Source organism: Numenius arquata, chromosome W (genome assembly GCF_964106895.1).
Source record: "Numenius arquata chromosome W, bNumArq3.hap1.1, whole genome shotgun sequence".
Lineage (NCBI taxonomy): Eukaryota > Metazoa > Chordata > Aves > Charadriiformes > Scolopacidae > Numenius > Numenius arquata.
In genome coordinates this window covers 12869706-12884619 of record NC_133615.1, presented here as the reverse complement: position 1 = coordinate 12884619, position 14914 = coordinate 12869706, and the positions used below count along the sequence as shown (strand labels likewise).

The window sequence follows — 14914 nt, the reverse complement described above, 5'->3', positions numbered from 1 at the left end:
GTACTTCTGTGCAATACTATGGAGTCTCTGTGTTCAGAAGGTGATTATTTTCTAGGATGAATCCCATCCACAAAATGATAGCAAGACGGACTCATTGTCAAAACCCCACTCTATCAACAAATAAATCATTTCTGGGTTTTAAGGACAAGCTTTCTTTGGTTGGTAGCAGGTGTTAGGGTAGCAGATCTCAGCTGGATAATGGAAGAAAAGTCCACTTCAAAGACTGGGGCAGTAGAGTACAATCCTCTTCCTAAAAGGTAGGAGGAGTAAAATATTCTGCCATCATAAAGAAGACGTATCTTCCTTTCCATTGACTGGAATTGAAGTACACTCATTTGGAAAACTTGTTCTTACTTATCAAAAGCTATGTGAAAGGAACCACCTTTCCTCCAACCTCTAAACAATCTTTAACACTGAAAATACCTAAACACAGCAGTAAAATGCCATTTCCTCTACTGGTATCTTGTCCTATTAAAAGCAATGTATGTAAATATTTAATTTACTATTTTGCATTTCTCTAGATGAACTAGAAAATGGATACGTAATAATTTCTGCAGTTAAAGAAACAAGCTGAGGGACATGACCAGCTGCTGGAACCAAACAGTGGTGACCTATTTCCAATTTTTACCTTTCTCTAGCATTCCAGAGATTCAAGGCTCTCTCTTTTGCCTGATATTGCTCATGTACCTCAGTACTTTGGTGGGAAACATCCTCATCATTGTGAGCACTATGGTAGATGCTGACCTTCAATCCCCCATGTATTTTTTCCTCAAGAACTTGTCCTTCCTGGAGGTCGGCTACACTACATCCACAATCCCCAAGATGCTTGTGAACTTCCTCACAAAAAGGAAGGGCATATCCTTTCTGGGCTGTGCCACACGGATGTATGCCTTCTCCGTCTTAGGAATCACAGAATGTTTTCTGCTGGCTGCCATGGCCTACGATCGCTATGTGGCTATATGCCATCACCTGCGCTACACAACCATGATGAGCTGGAACATGTGCTTCCTGCTCTCAGCTGTATCTTGGCTTATTGGGGTCTTGGTGGCCTTAGGGCAGACAACTTTCATCTTTACCCTTCCATATTGTGGGCCCAACAGGATCAATCATTTCTTCTGTGACCTGCTGCCTCTGCTGAAGTTGGCTTGTACGGACACCTACAAGAATGAAATTGCCACCTACATAATAGCCCTCCTTTTCATCATGGTCCCCTTCTTACTCATAGTTGTGTCATACATCCAGATTCTACACACCATCTTCAAGATGCTATCAGCTGGGGACAAGAGAAAAACGTTCTCTACCTGCTCTTCTCACCTGGTTGTGGTTACTCTGTTTTACGGATCTGGCATTGTGACCTACTTGAGACCCAAAGCTTTTTATTCAAGCAGCAGTAACAAACTGCTCTCTCTCTTACACACTGATGTCTCCCATGATGAATCCCTTGATTTACAGCTTGAGGAATAAAGAGGTAAAACAAGCCTTGAAAAGACTGATAGCCAAAAATATAAATATGTAACATGTTTATGAATTACATTAAAATCACTCCAGGACTAGTTTTGATATTGTGTGCATTACTGCAAGGACAATATGACTTGCCATCACTTACCTAAAATTCATATCTACTTTTTAGTTCTGAGTCAATCCTCCAGATAACTTCATCTTTCTTTTTTTTTTTTTTTTAAGAGGTATTTCTCAGATTATTTTCCATGTCATTTTATGGTAGATTTGGCATACAGATCAAGTGAATTGCATGTTACTATATCCTTTATGTCCCGTCCATCCATACAGAAATAGTTCTGTACTTCGCAGAAACACACAATTTTGTCTGAATATTGTGTGAACTAAATAACAGTTCTGTGGAGCTTATCTAAAAATAATTACAGGGTGACAAAAGAAAGAAATTATCAGAGAAGAGGACAATGCATATAATGAGAAGCACTCCACAAATATCCAAGACATTAGCCTTCTGTTGGATTCTGATGAAGATATTTCCCAGATGAGCTCTTCAGCTCTATTCTGTGAAGAAAGTTTGTTTGAAGGCCTGAAGGGGAAATGATTCCCTTTACTTCAAATATCTTGAAAGTAAGGAACTGTAGCTGGGCTGATACCCTTATTCTCTACTGGTATTGAATGGAGTGAAATAGGTGAAGTGAAAACACAGTTTATGTGTTGGAAACAGATTTCTGCTCTAGTAAGAGACAAACTGCCACTTGGACATCTCCCTTGCTTTATATTGTTTGTGTGAAGTCAAAACAATAAGCTTAGTCTTAGGCTTCAGCACTGAGACCAATGGCACAACAAAAGGTCATGCAAATAAAAGGTTGATTGTGGGATGAAAGAAACTACTGGAGTGTTAAGGAAGTGGGTGGTCATAAAGGAGTTGGTTTGAGACCTGTCACTTTAAAGGTAAGGTTAAAACTTCATTTATTTGTCTTTTTTTACTCTGATTGTGTATCCATCTGGAGGATTCATGAGATTTACCTCTTCTCATTTTCTTTCCTAAGCTAAGACAGTGGGTGTGAAATTAGTCATTAAGATGGAAGAAGTGTAGGAGAGCATTTTGCACCAGGCATTGCTAGTTTGTTATGATCCCAATGAGACAGACACTGTGTTAAGTATCATTTTAAAAGCTGTTAATTGGAGCTAATGCTACAGAGGAGAGGATAGTATAGATAAAACTGCATCACTTCAGATACTGGGAACCCCAAGCTGTGAACCCAGGTCTCTGATCAACACGCAGCATGCCATATACATCTTGGAATCCATATTCATATGCATATGGAAGGGTTAATCCATTTTGGTCATTTCAGTTAGCACAAGATTTTTTAAAAAGAAAACAATTTTATCCATAATTTCTACTGTCAAACAAAGGGTGTTCACATGAGAACTTCTTGCTGCACTATTAGATAAGGACAAGGCTATGCACATGGTGTAAATGCTGATACCAAGAGGGAGCTGCCAGCAGGTTCCTCTGCTACAATAAGCTTCTGAGTTTATCCTGCAGCCAGAGGATTTGTGCAGATAACACAGACCTGATGACCAAGCTATATGTTGCAGGACAGCACAGACCTGGGCATCCTCGGGGTAGATGTTATGTAGATCACATGGTCCTCAATGTGCAGTGGTCTTACACTCCGCTTTCCCATCTGCAGATTCAACCTGTAGCAAAGCCGAGCACCTACCCCAGAGACAAACACACAGGGACATACACACAAGCACACAGGCATGCACAGGCAGATCCAGAGACACATTTACATGGTGGACGCTGATATGGCCAATCACACAGACTGCCATAGCCAAGGCTCTGTTGTCAAAAGCAGCCATATATAGGACCTACATCACACACAAGCACAGGCAGCAGTCTCCTCTTCCTCTGGGGCTGGCAGATATTGGAGGTCACTAGTACAGAAACACACATAACACTCTCTAGGTTCTCCAGGCCAAAATGAACTGTGGTAGGTTATCTTTGGCTGAAAGCCAGGTGCCCACAAACCTGCTCTATCACTCCCCAACCTCAGCTGGACAGGGGAATAAAATTAAAACAAAAGCTTCATGGGTCAAGATAAGAGGAGAGATCACTTGTGTATTGCCATCATTGATAAGGGGAACTAACACTCAAGGATTAATAGTAGAGCCATTGCTTGGCTTAAGCTGTATATCTATAACCTAAAGCCATTGCGTAAAGTGTTTAGGCAAAGAAAGGATGTGTTGAAACGATAAAGTGGTCACATTGGCCTCGCTAGGAGATAAGGGAACAATTGGTATTCAAAGAAGGAACCCGGTTGTCTTGACAGAGCGATCATCTGGCTGAAACCAGTTCTGTGGCCTGGAGCAGCACATTAACATTAAAGGTGAAAGGTGCACAGCGAGGAAGACATACGGCCTTCATCCCTGAGACCCCGGCCCACGACCACCAGGAGGCACTGTGCGTGCGCAGCTGGGAGGAGTTAAGGGCGGAGACTATGGAAATGACTTCTCGGAACTCATTGTAATAAAGACTGCCTTTTCGGGGAAAGTTTATGGATATGTATAGGCGCCCCTTGAATATGTAAGGCTTGGTTGTATAAATCCTAAGCTAACTGCCGCGGTGGGTGCGCACGATTGTGGTGGGGTGATCCCCCGTGCTGCCCGGCGCTGAATAAACATACCTACTTTACAACCCCACAGGTTGTGGAGTCTGCTTTCTGCACGTCACATTGATGAGAAAGCATAAATATGATGAGCTTATACGAGAAATCTCTCATTAATTTGCATGCATTCTGATGTAATAGTAATTGCTTCAAACCCAAAGACAGCTCTTGCTATGCCAGTAGGACACCTGGGTTTATACAGAACTGTACTCCATATTATCTAAAACTGGAGAGTTCAGAAGAGATGCCTGTGAGTCCAACTAATATATATACCATGCTTAGCAGCCAACTAGTGTGTAACTGTTGCGTCAAGAGGCAAAATAGTGTTGGCAGAAAATAAACCCCCTTGCCTTCTAACACTCCTCACCGAGGTGGGAGGCTATGGGCGGCTGGGTTTAAATTCTGAGCGATGCCCAATTCACCACGATCAGTCCAGTCGCGTTTAATATATTTTAAACTATCACGATTCTGGATACACTAATAGTGGACTGCACCTTCAGTCTAGTCGTGCTCATGAACTAGCACGGCCGCACTCTAGTGTTTGGTCGCGTTCAATGAGAAACCAAAATGGCTAGCTACTTAAGCAGTGCAGTTTATTTAAGCAACAGATATAAAGGTTCTTATGGTTTGCCGGTGATAAATACACTGCAAAGCAATTGCAAGTAAAAATATTGTTAATGGTACAAAGCGCGCGACAAAGTTACAAACAATACAGCCTGGCTATAAATGTAACAGGTAAACCTCTAGAGAGATTTCTAAGTTTCCCGAGGAAGCACTCGGTATAGTCTCTTACCCAAAGGCATCCCTATGGGGGGGAAGAAAGGCTCAGCCCCTCGACTGGTCCCGGAGTCAAAGGCAGTCCGTGATGGGGTCCTCCCTGACTTGTTCACGATGGTGTCTTCCCTAGCATCCCCTTTTCTTGGGCTATTTTTATACTACTTTTTACCTTCAATGTGGAGTTTGCGTGACTCTAGTCATAAATACCTTTATTATGATTGCTGCAAAATTCTCTCACCTCGCATTTAAAGGTATAGCTTACAAAAAATTCAGGGCACAGACTCAAGGAGGAGTGGTCGCACCTTGAAGGTGGGTAGCCTTTGGGCTGGAGGTGTGTTTTGGTATTATAATGACATTATAATGAGCAAAGTTCGCACAAAGAACAGCATTTCATCAAAATTTGACAGACTGGTGGCTCAGGGTATGTTGCGGACAGAGTGATGAACTTCACTAATTAGAGTGAAGTAGTGAAATATTTATTAAGGTGAAACAGTGATTTAACAAAATCAGTAGTAAGTGTGATAAAAACCAGTAGTAAATGAGATAGTGTTTTACGAGATTCGATGTCAAGGTACACTCTATTATTTACTGCATAGAGGACAGGCTCAGACAAGCTGTTGGGGAGACCCTCCCGTTGAGTCACAAGGTTCAAAAAAGACCCCCTGGCTTTCTAAACTCATTCTCAGAGAGGAGTCTAGGTGCGGCTGGATCCAATCCTAGTCCCAGACTTGGTCAACATCTTAGGTCTAAAGTATTATATATGCGCAATCAACCCTTTATATTACTTAGCTAAGATTTCAAAGTTTAGCATGCTATTAGTCCCTTATGGAGAATCTGTTGCGGCAAGGAATGTCTCAACATCAAGGAGTAGAACCTTAAGCGAGCATCCTCACAAAAGGGGAGATCCTGGCGTGCAACCTGCGGCCATATAGGAGAGCTCAAAGGGCTCTTGGGCTGTCCACTGTTTATACAGGAAGATAATTGACCTATAGTTATATTCTCATGGGAACAAAATTTCTAGGTCCCCACTCCAGACAGTGTTTTGGCTGTGTTGCCAGCCATCCCCCGAAGTCCAGGTGCAAGTTATCGCAACTGATGTTGTGTTGGCCACGATGGCCAAGGCCCGAGCAGGAGCTGGAGAGGTGGGGGAGCGTGCAGGGGGAAGCAGGGAGAGCACACCACCACACTCCACCCCATGACTATAGTCAATTCATCTTACCTTCACAGAGTGATGGTACGGTCACCTCTTGCCTCTGTGCCATAAATAGTATATTGATAGTTGTATGTGTTCAGAGACTCACGGTAAGTAGACAGTATAAGCACTGCTATTTGTTATTTGGTAATTTGTATGTTTGGGGTGGTTGAAGTTGAGTTATTTGTTTAATCAAGTACCAGATTTTTATATGCAGCATAACTATAAGCAAAAAACATATTAAAATTAGAATCAACAAGATTACAACTGGGTGAAGCATACGATTAAACAGTCCCATTCCTGTTGGTGACCATCCAAGAAGAATTTCCTACTAATGGTGTTGTCCATCCTTCCTCATTAGAGTTTTGTGTCCATTGTTTTGGATTCGTTCTAGCAGATGACACAGGTCATTGTGTTGTAGAAGTTTCTTCAACAATGTAAGATTCATTCCAATGGGGTTAGGAAACAAATCTCGGATCAATGTATAATTAGATTGTAGCCATTGATAAGACATAGCAGGAGCTGAATAATTAAAGTTAGGTTAGCACAGGTTAGCAGCATTGTTGAGGTCTGGACTATTAACATGAACACAGCATTTCCATTTGACATCCTGTAGTGCTGTAAGAGGAAAAAAAAAACAAAGGCTTGTTTTGGTGGTGAGAGTCCAAACAGGTCACCCCATTAAAAAGAAGGAAAAATCCATCGCGCACTAATTCTGTGTTTTGTAACACTGCTGTCAGTTGCTTCCCAGGCACGTGGGTCACAAGGTTTAATTAAAGTCATAGGCACAATACCTATGGCTGGTAAATTGGCCATCACAGACTGTCCTCCCTGTAATGTTGTCAGATATTCTCTTTTGTCAGTGGATGGAGCACTGAGTTCATTTTTTACAAAGAATGCTCAGCTTATAGGGCTTCCAGTGGGCCCATCTCGATTATTTAGTTGATGGACTACTTTAGAAAGTCTCTTATCCCATTGAGCCTCAAAAGGTTTGAGATTCTTTTTCAATAAGCCATTAGCTCTTTCTACCATCCCATTTGATCAAGGGTAGTATGGGGTGTGGAATACCCATTTAATTCCCTGTTGTTTTGCCCAATATTGTACTTCCTTACATGAAAAATGTGAGCCATTATCACTTTGTATAACATCAGGAGTAGGTAGATTTGAGAACCACCAAGATAGTCCTTGCACTGTATTTTTTCCATTGGCTCTCCAACACTTACTGACCACAAGCAAGCCAGACACTGCCTCCTCTCCTGTGATGATATATCGGTATCTTGCAGAGGATTTGAGTGGTCCAATATAATCAATTTGCCATGTGGACCATAGTTTTCCCTTCATTGATATGTAGAGGTGGTGCCTTAGCAGGATGATCTGTCTGCAATCTCAGTCTACACTGAGGACACGCTGTAAGAATAGTTTCACAAGTTTTCCTGTTTATAGGCCAGCCTTTACTCTGTGCAGCAAAGTGCTTCTTTACCTGTGTGGCCTAAATTTTGATGTAGCCATTCTCCCAATCGATACCATTCCGAATCTAAGGTGACTTTCCTAATTCTGGTTAGCTCATCTACCTTCTGATTCCGCTTGGTGGCTGGTTGATTATCCTTAGCATGAGCTTTAACCCATCCAGTCTTAAAAGGTGTTTTCCTGGCTATATCTAGCAATAATCGCCAGTCTTTGCTTCTCCAAACTGGGGATCCATTTACTTCACAGTTTAAAGTTTCCCACTGACAAAGCCACTGTGTGGCACCGGCCCATACAGCATAAGAGTCTACATGTATAATTTTTGCTCCATTTTGCGCTGCCAAAACGACTGCTCGTATTTCTCCTACTTGTGCACTGCCTTCACCTTCCTCTATTACTTGTTTGCCAAAGGTCATATCTAATGCAACAGTTTTATATTGCCATTTACCATTTACTCTTTTTGCAGAAGCATCTGTAAACCAAGTATTTTCTGTTGGGGTACTCTCAGAGAGGGGTGGTGCCAGAATGGGTAAAGGTTTAAAAGGTTGCTGTAATGCTAAATGGTCTTTGTTTACAGGCATCTGCAATTTGGAAACCTTAGTGTGTCCTTCAGTTAACTGCATATTTTCTGCAACTCCTGTTAGCTTATACCATTTTCTGATAGTAGGTTTCTGTGTGACTCCTTCTGGGGGAGCAGTTCCCTTTAGGATTGCTTCAAGTAAATTAAAGGGTCCTCTAGTTTGCACAGGTTGTCCCTGATGTATTTTTTTCAACTTGTTTAACTGCTCTGACTAAAGAAAAAACTCCTTTTTCCCATTCAGAGTACCTTTGTTCTATCTCTTTAAATGCAGTTGAGCTAAACAATAGCAGTCTTTTCTGCCCTTCGGGGCAGCTTGGAACAGATTACAGTAAGTAGCATGTTCTGCAGAAGCCCATTGGGCTACGATATGGTCGTGGGGGCATACTGGTGCCAGTGACTGGTATGTTTTTAATGCTTCAATCAGAGTTTTTACTACCTCGCAGTTCTGATCTCCACTCCCAGGATTTATCTTTCTGTAAAAGTGAGTATAATGGATGAGAAATTATAGAAAATCCAGGCACATGCTTCCTCCAATATCCTAAAATTCCCATGAATTTTTGTAATTCCTTCTTTGATTGGGTCATTTGCAGTTCTTCAATTTTCCTTAAAGTATCTGAGAAACCACAACACTGCCTGATTTCAGCAAGTACCTAAAAATTTCACTTCTTTACTTGGTCCCTGGCCAAGTAAACCTCAATTTCTGCTTTAATTAGTGTTTGCCACACTGCTGCTGCCACTTCCCCCACTATCTCAGGAGAAGTTCCTCTGATCAGAATATCGTTTATATATCGGTACAGCTTCACATCTTGGGGGAGTGAGACTGACTGTAAAAGTTCAGCAAGTGCAGCATGAGCAATTGTGGGTGAATGTTTATACCCCTGTGGGAGTCCGTTAAAGGTATATTGCATTGCCTCCCAAGTGAAAGCAAACTTCTCTTTATCCTCCTTCAATGGAACCATAAAGAACATATCTTTTATGTCTAGGGCTGCTATCCATGGACGTGCAGCTGCTTGAAGAGTAGCTGTTAAGGTTGCAACGTTTGGTACAGTGGCCGTTACCGGGGCTGTATTAGCATTTACATGGCGGTAATCAACTGTTAAACGCCAGCTCCTATCTGGTTTCTGAACCGGCCAGAGAGGTGAGTTATATGGGGATGGGGTTCTGGAGATAATTTTTCTTTTCTCTAAATCAGCTATGACTTCAGAAATGCTCTCTCGTGCTGCAGCAGAGATGGGATACTGCGGTACATTAATGATCTTTGACTTGGGGAGTGCAGGGGCTGCGTGGAGCACCCGCACCGCCACTTCCCGGTTTCTGCATGGGTTAAGGTCTGTGTTTGAACCAAAGGACCACACGCTGCTGTCCAGAAGGCACCAGGTTCTGCGATTTAAAATATCAAAACCTAAAATATTTTCATAATGATCTTTAAATGCAAAGTGATTAGGTGACATGTGTTTCTCACCCGGGAGCCATAAACTGGCTTTAGCAGTTTGACAGAGATCAGTTCCCCCGTTCACACCTGTAATTCTAACTCTGCCGTCTGGATCGCACACACAGCTTCTCAGCATCTTGTTGTGTTAATATCAAAATTTGTGCTCCTGTATCTATTGAAAATTTTACTAATTGTCTTCGAGGACCAACTGGAATTAATATGTATGGGCCATCATCATTTATCCACTGATAAGCTTCTTCTTTCCAGACAGGCAGGCCCAATCGCCTTCTGGACATCACTTGTTTTTTGACTCTGTGTCCTGCAATTCCTCCTTAAGAGGAAGAAAGGGATTATTCCCCTTCAAAGAAGTTGAAATATAGTCTCTGTTTTCACCATTATCTCATTTCTGGAATGCTTCATTTAGCCACAAGATATCACCAGTAGGCCGACCTTGAATCATGAATCTGGGAATGCCTAGTGCCAATGCTTTCCTCCATGCTTCATTCCTAGTATGTGTTTGCAGTTTTTTATTTCCTTTTGATTTAATTTCTGTTCCCTGTTTTGTGGGCCTTACTTTCTGATCGTACCAATGATCACGAGCCCATTCCTCTGAGAATTTAGGACTTGGTTTCACTCCATGCCTCCATAAATAATCAGTGATAACGTTTGGCATGTTGCCGACAGACTTCACCAAGTGTCACGGACAGAGTGATGAACTTCACTAATTAGAGTGAAGTAGTGAAATATTTATTAAGGTGAAACAGTGATTTAACAAAATCAGTAGTAAGTGTGATAAAAACCAGTAGTAAATGAGATAGTGTTTTACGAGATTCGATGTCAAGGTACACTCTATTATTTACTGCAGGGAGGACAGGCTCAGAAAAGCTGTTGGGGAGACCCTCCCGTTGAGTCACAAGGTTCAAAAAGGACCCCCTGGCTTTCTAAACTCATTCTCAGAGAGGAGTCTAGGTGCGGCTGGATCTAATCCTAGTCCCAGACTTGGTCAACATCTTTTGTTGTTGTTGAACATCCTTCATTGGTTTTACATATTTACATTGATCTTACATCTACGTTTTGATTTTACATCTTTCCTTAATGTGTGAACAATGCTATATTTTTAATATAATTTTATTTTAGGAATTATTCCACAGTAACAACTATCTGTTATTGCTGCAATCAGCACTAGTGAGTCTCAGTGGACAGTATATAGCGCGGGGGAAAAATCACCTCCCCTGCTTCACTGGAGAGAGTGCTCAGAGCTGAATGCTATTCTGGACACCCCATTATTTAGTTTCTTTTTCTTCCACTTGTTCCACCACCCTCCTCACAAGGTAACTTTATAATACATGACTGCCATCAGCAGTGGATCCCACAAGTAAATCCTTGTGCTTGCAAAGTCTGTCTTTAACACCCCTTAAACCTTTTTCATAACCGGGCCATGAACATAGTCACAAGATACTTTAGACCAATTGACATCTAAAAGCAGCAATCATCCCCTGGAGCAGATCACTTAGATAACAGAGAAATTATTTTTGTAATATTCAAATGTTGCTACTGATGTAATGGTGCTGTTGGAACTTTGATGTGATTAGTCCATAAAAAAATATCTGCTATAAACATTTTTTTATTTCTTCTACAGGGTAAAAAAATGGAGCTGAGAGTGTGAAGACAGTAATAAATGTGCAAACTTCAAAGTCAATGCTATAAAAGAAGAAAAATCAGCAAAAAAATGGTAAAATTATATGCATAAGACTGATTTTCCTTAGAAACTTTTATAATCTGTTCAGAAGATCTTTTAAAAATCTGGAAATTTCTAAATTCTACTCATCCATTTGCCTATTCAATCAGTTAATTGTATTTTAATTGCCAATTTGCCTGTCTGTTTACAATCTCATCAACTACTGAGCCCTAAAATGAAGAGAGAATAGTTCTATTAAGTACCAAAGAGGGATATTTCCAGTGAACCTCAGTGAAGTGAGTGAATTCAGACTCCTGGGTTTTTCTGAAGTCTCTAACTTGCATCCTTTGCTCTTTGTAGTCTTCTTTTCTCTTTATATCCTTACCTTGATGGCTAACACAGTGATTGGACTGATAATAAATGGTGATAATAACCTTCATGCTCCCATGTATTTCTTCCTTTCTCAGCTGTCCTTTCTGGATATCTGCTATTTGTCAGTCATTGTCCCAAAGATTATTGAGAATCTAATAGTGGGAACAATAGGTATTTCCAAGGAAGGATGTGCAACACAAATGTTTTTCTTCCTTTTCTTTGGAGTTGCAGAATGTTTTCTGTTGGCTGCTATGTCATTTGACCGTTATGTGGCAATATGCTACCCCTTGCATTACACTATCATTATGAACAGTAGAGTCTACAAAAGCCTGGTTGCTGGAATTTACATATTTGGGGCTGTTGTAGGGTTAATGCACACCATTACAACATTCAGCTTACCCTTTTGTGGTCTTGCCATCAACCACTTCTTCTGTGAGATTCAACCCCTCTTGGAGCTGCTTTGTGGTAACACTTCTCCAAATGAAATTCAAGTCATTATGCTGGCTGTCCCTGTTATTGTGAGTCCCTTCTTAATGATCATTTATTCATATATTCGCATCATTGTCACAATTCTTAAGACATCATCAGCTGAAAGCCAGCAGAGGGCATTTTCCACTTGCTCCTCACACCTTTTAGTTGTGACTCTTTTCTATGGTACAGCAAGCTTCATGTATTTGCGGCCAAAATCCAGCTACTCTGCATCTGTTGATAAGTTGCTGTCACTTTCTTATACTGTGGTGACTCCTTTATTGAATCCTCTTATCTATAGTTTGAGGAATGAGGAGATGAAAGGAGCCCTGAGAAAAAGATGGAGGAAAATTATCTGTGTGAAAATGAAATGGACTATTTCCACTGTTTCAGGTGATTTTATTGGTATTTTTTAACTGTATTTTTTCAGTAAAAAGAGCTTCCAAATAATTTCCAAGAACATTTCAGCTTTTGGAAAGGAAAGAGGGAGAAGAGTGGAGATTTTCAACCCTAAGAGACACTGTTAGTAGAGTTATGTTAGGATTTTGAAAGGAAACTTCTTCCTAATACTTAAGAAACACTTAAGTAAATAAAACTCTTAATAAATAAACTTTTTTTTTTTAATTTTCCTTGTTATTTATCAGAAACTTTTAAATAGTGTTTTACACATTTCTGACTTTTTGAACAAAAGAGTAATGATCAGGAGCCTGATTATACTGAAAGATCTGAGAAGAATTTGTTTTCATCTGTTTGCATAATTTCCTGAAAATGTTTTGTAAATTTCTTCGGGGAAAGGCAAGGACATAGTTCAAGTCTTAATAAAGAGTCCAGAAAATTACTGTTTACCAATTATGAGTTCTGAGATTGTTATTGACCAAAAAAAGTGTGAAAAATTGTATTCCTGCCCCAGAGATCTTTATTTCAGAGTCATTGTTTGAAACATTTTAGAGCAAGTATAGATTTTTTATAGATGAATAACAGTCTATGATAGATTCAGATGATGAATGAATTTGGAACAAAATCTCACATTACTTTCATATATGGTTTTTGCCTTTGATATTTCTACTACGGATTGTTATAATGGCGTTATTATATCATATTTGGCTTTATTAACTAGAGAGCTTTGCCTTCCATGACTGTAAATGTAGGATTCACATGCCCTAATTTAAGTGGATAAAGGTCACTCATCTAAGTCTGGGATAATAAATCTAATACTGTCTTGGAAAGGGAGGCAAATAGCTTCTTCCAGAAAGAAACTTTTCCTACATATCATAGGTAACACTTTCAGAATATGAGCCATCTCCTGAAACTACCAATTTGGAGACTATAGAGGTGAGAATCACCAGCCCAAGAATGGGGTTTAGTTTCATCTCATATGCCTTAAGGAATCAAAGGCATTTTTCAGATATGACTCAGCATCTGTGGAAGACCCAACTTCTGCAGTGACTATCAGAAGACAGTAAGGGAATTCTAAAACATCTAAAGTGCATCTAGGTGCTGTATTTTTAGGTAGTGGATTCCTATCACAAATTGAACCACAAATGCCCAATGAAGGTGCATGAATTCCACCCCATATACAGAAGTTCAAAGATGAATTAAAGAAGCTGAATTAACACCATTAGTAATAGCAAGAAAAAAAAACAAAACCAACCAGCTCTCTTCCACATATTTGAAATGAAGACAAGTTAGTTGCATTGCCAAAACACCAAACAGCCTTCATCGCTGCTCCTACAGCTGCTCCAGCTGATTTGCAGGCACCAGAAACTTTTTTCCACATACTCCATCACTGATTTACCAAAAGCCCTGAGATGAATGGAAAAGCAAAACTTATAATAGATAGAACCGATAAACCCACAAGCTTGTTTCACCACCAACTTTCTTTCTTTTAAAGGACACACTTTTAATACTCAAACTTTTAATGAATTTGTGGCCCTTTTTCAAGACATATATCTGTTGTTCTGCAGCCTTTGTTCTGTAAATATCTTATGAAGATTGCTTATGGAGGGCAAAATTTAAATTGTTGTACTTAATTTTTAAAACCCAAAAATTTCTTAAAAGTGATGAAATATTTGTTTCTGTTTAGGTTTCCTGTAAGAACCAGGTCTTGCAATTCTACATCCATAGCCCTGGTTGACTTTAAAAAGATTCTTCTATGCCTTTCCAATCCATCCGACGGCCTGATTGTCATGGTTCCAGTTGGGATATGGTTAACTTTTTTGTTCGCAGCTAGTATAGTGCTATGTTTTGGATTTGGGATGTTTTAATTAAACAACTGGGATAACAGGTCAGAGTGTGGTACTGTGGATGATATCAAACTGAGAAGGGTGTTGATATGCTGGAGAGCAGAGTTGCTATTTGTTGGGACCTCAACAGGCAGATGAAATGGGCTGCCAGGAGCCTCGTGGATTTCATCAAGTACAAATGCAGAGTCTAGCATCCAGATGAGTAACTCTATGCAACAGGACAGGTTAGGGCCTTGTAAAAAAGAGTCTGTGGGTACTGTGGAATAATACCTAAAATATAATTTTTATTAAAAATATATAACACTGTTCACACATTAAGGAAAGGTATAGAATCAAAACATTTCCAGGGTGGAACACAGCGGCAGCTGGTATGCGAGGAATCTGCTACATCTCTGACTCCCTGAACAATATTGCTTGCAAAAGCAACACGGAGGATGGAATGAAGATTCCACGGCCAAGCTCTGTGATTACACAGCAGATACGGGAAAAAAGTGATTCTGTGGAACTGATAAGCGGCATGCTTGCTACCCTGAGCCACCAGTCTGTCAAATTTTGATGAAATGCTGTCCTTTGTGAGA

At 40.4% G+C, this 14914-nt stretch overlaps 2 protein-coding genes across 2 annotated transcripts; both read left to right on the top strand.

Annotated features, from left to right (window-relative positions):
* Positions 1 to 681: 681 nt before the first annotated feature.
* On the top strand, positions 682 to 1464 carry LOC141476627 (olfactory receptor 10A4-like). The gene has a single exon (XM_074165404.1). The coding sequence runs from the start codon at positions 682 to 684 to the stop codon at positions 1462 to 1464; it is 783 nt and encodes a 260-aa protein (XP_074021505.1).
* Positions 1465 to 8088: 6624 nt separating this feature from the next.
* LOC141476779 (olfactory receptor 10C1-like) lies at positions 8089 to 12509 on the top strand. The gene is made up of 2 exons (XM_074165580.1): positions 8089 to 8092; positions 11536 to 12509. The coding sequence occupies exons 1-2, from the start codon at positions 8089 to 8091 to the stop codon at positions 12507 to 12509; spliced, it is 978 nt and encodes a 325-aa protein (XP_074021681.1).
* The last annotated feature ends 2405 nt before the right edge of the window (positions 12510 to 14914 follow it).

Bases quoted from the DNA above. Each gene is read 5' to 3' on its own strand.
- LOC141476627 (XM_074165404.1), top strand. From the start codon at position 682: ATGTACCTCAGTACTTTGGTGGGAAACATCCTCATCATTGTGAGCACT.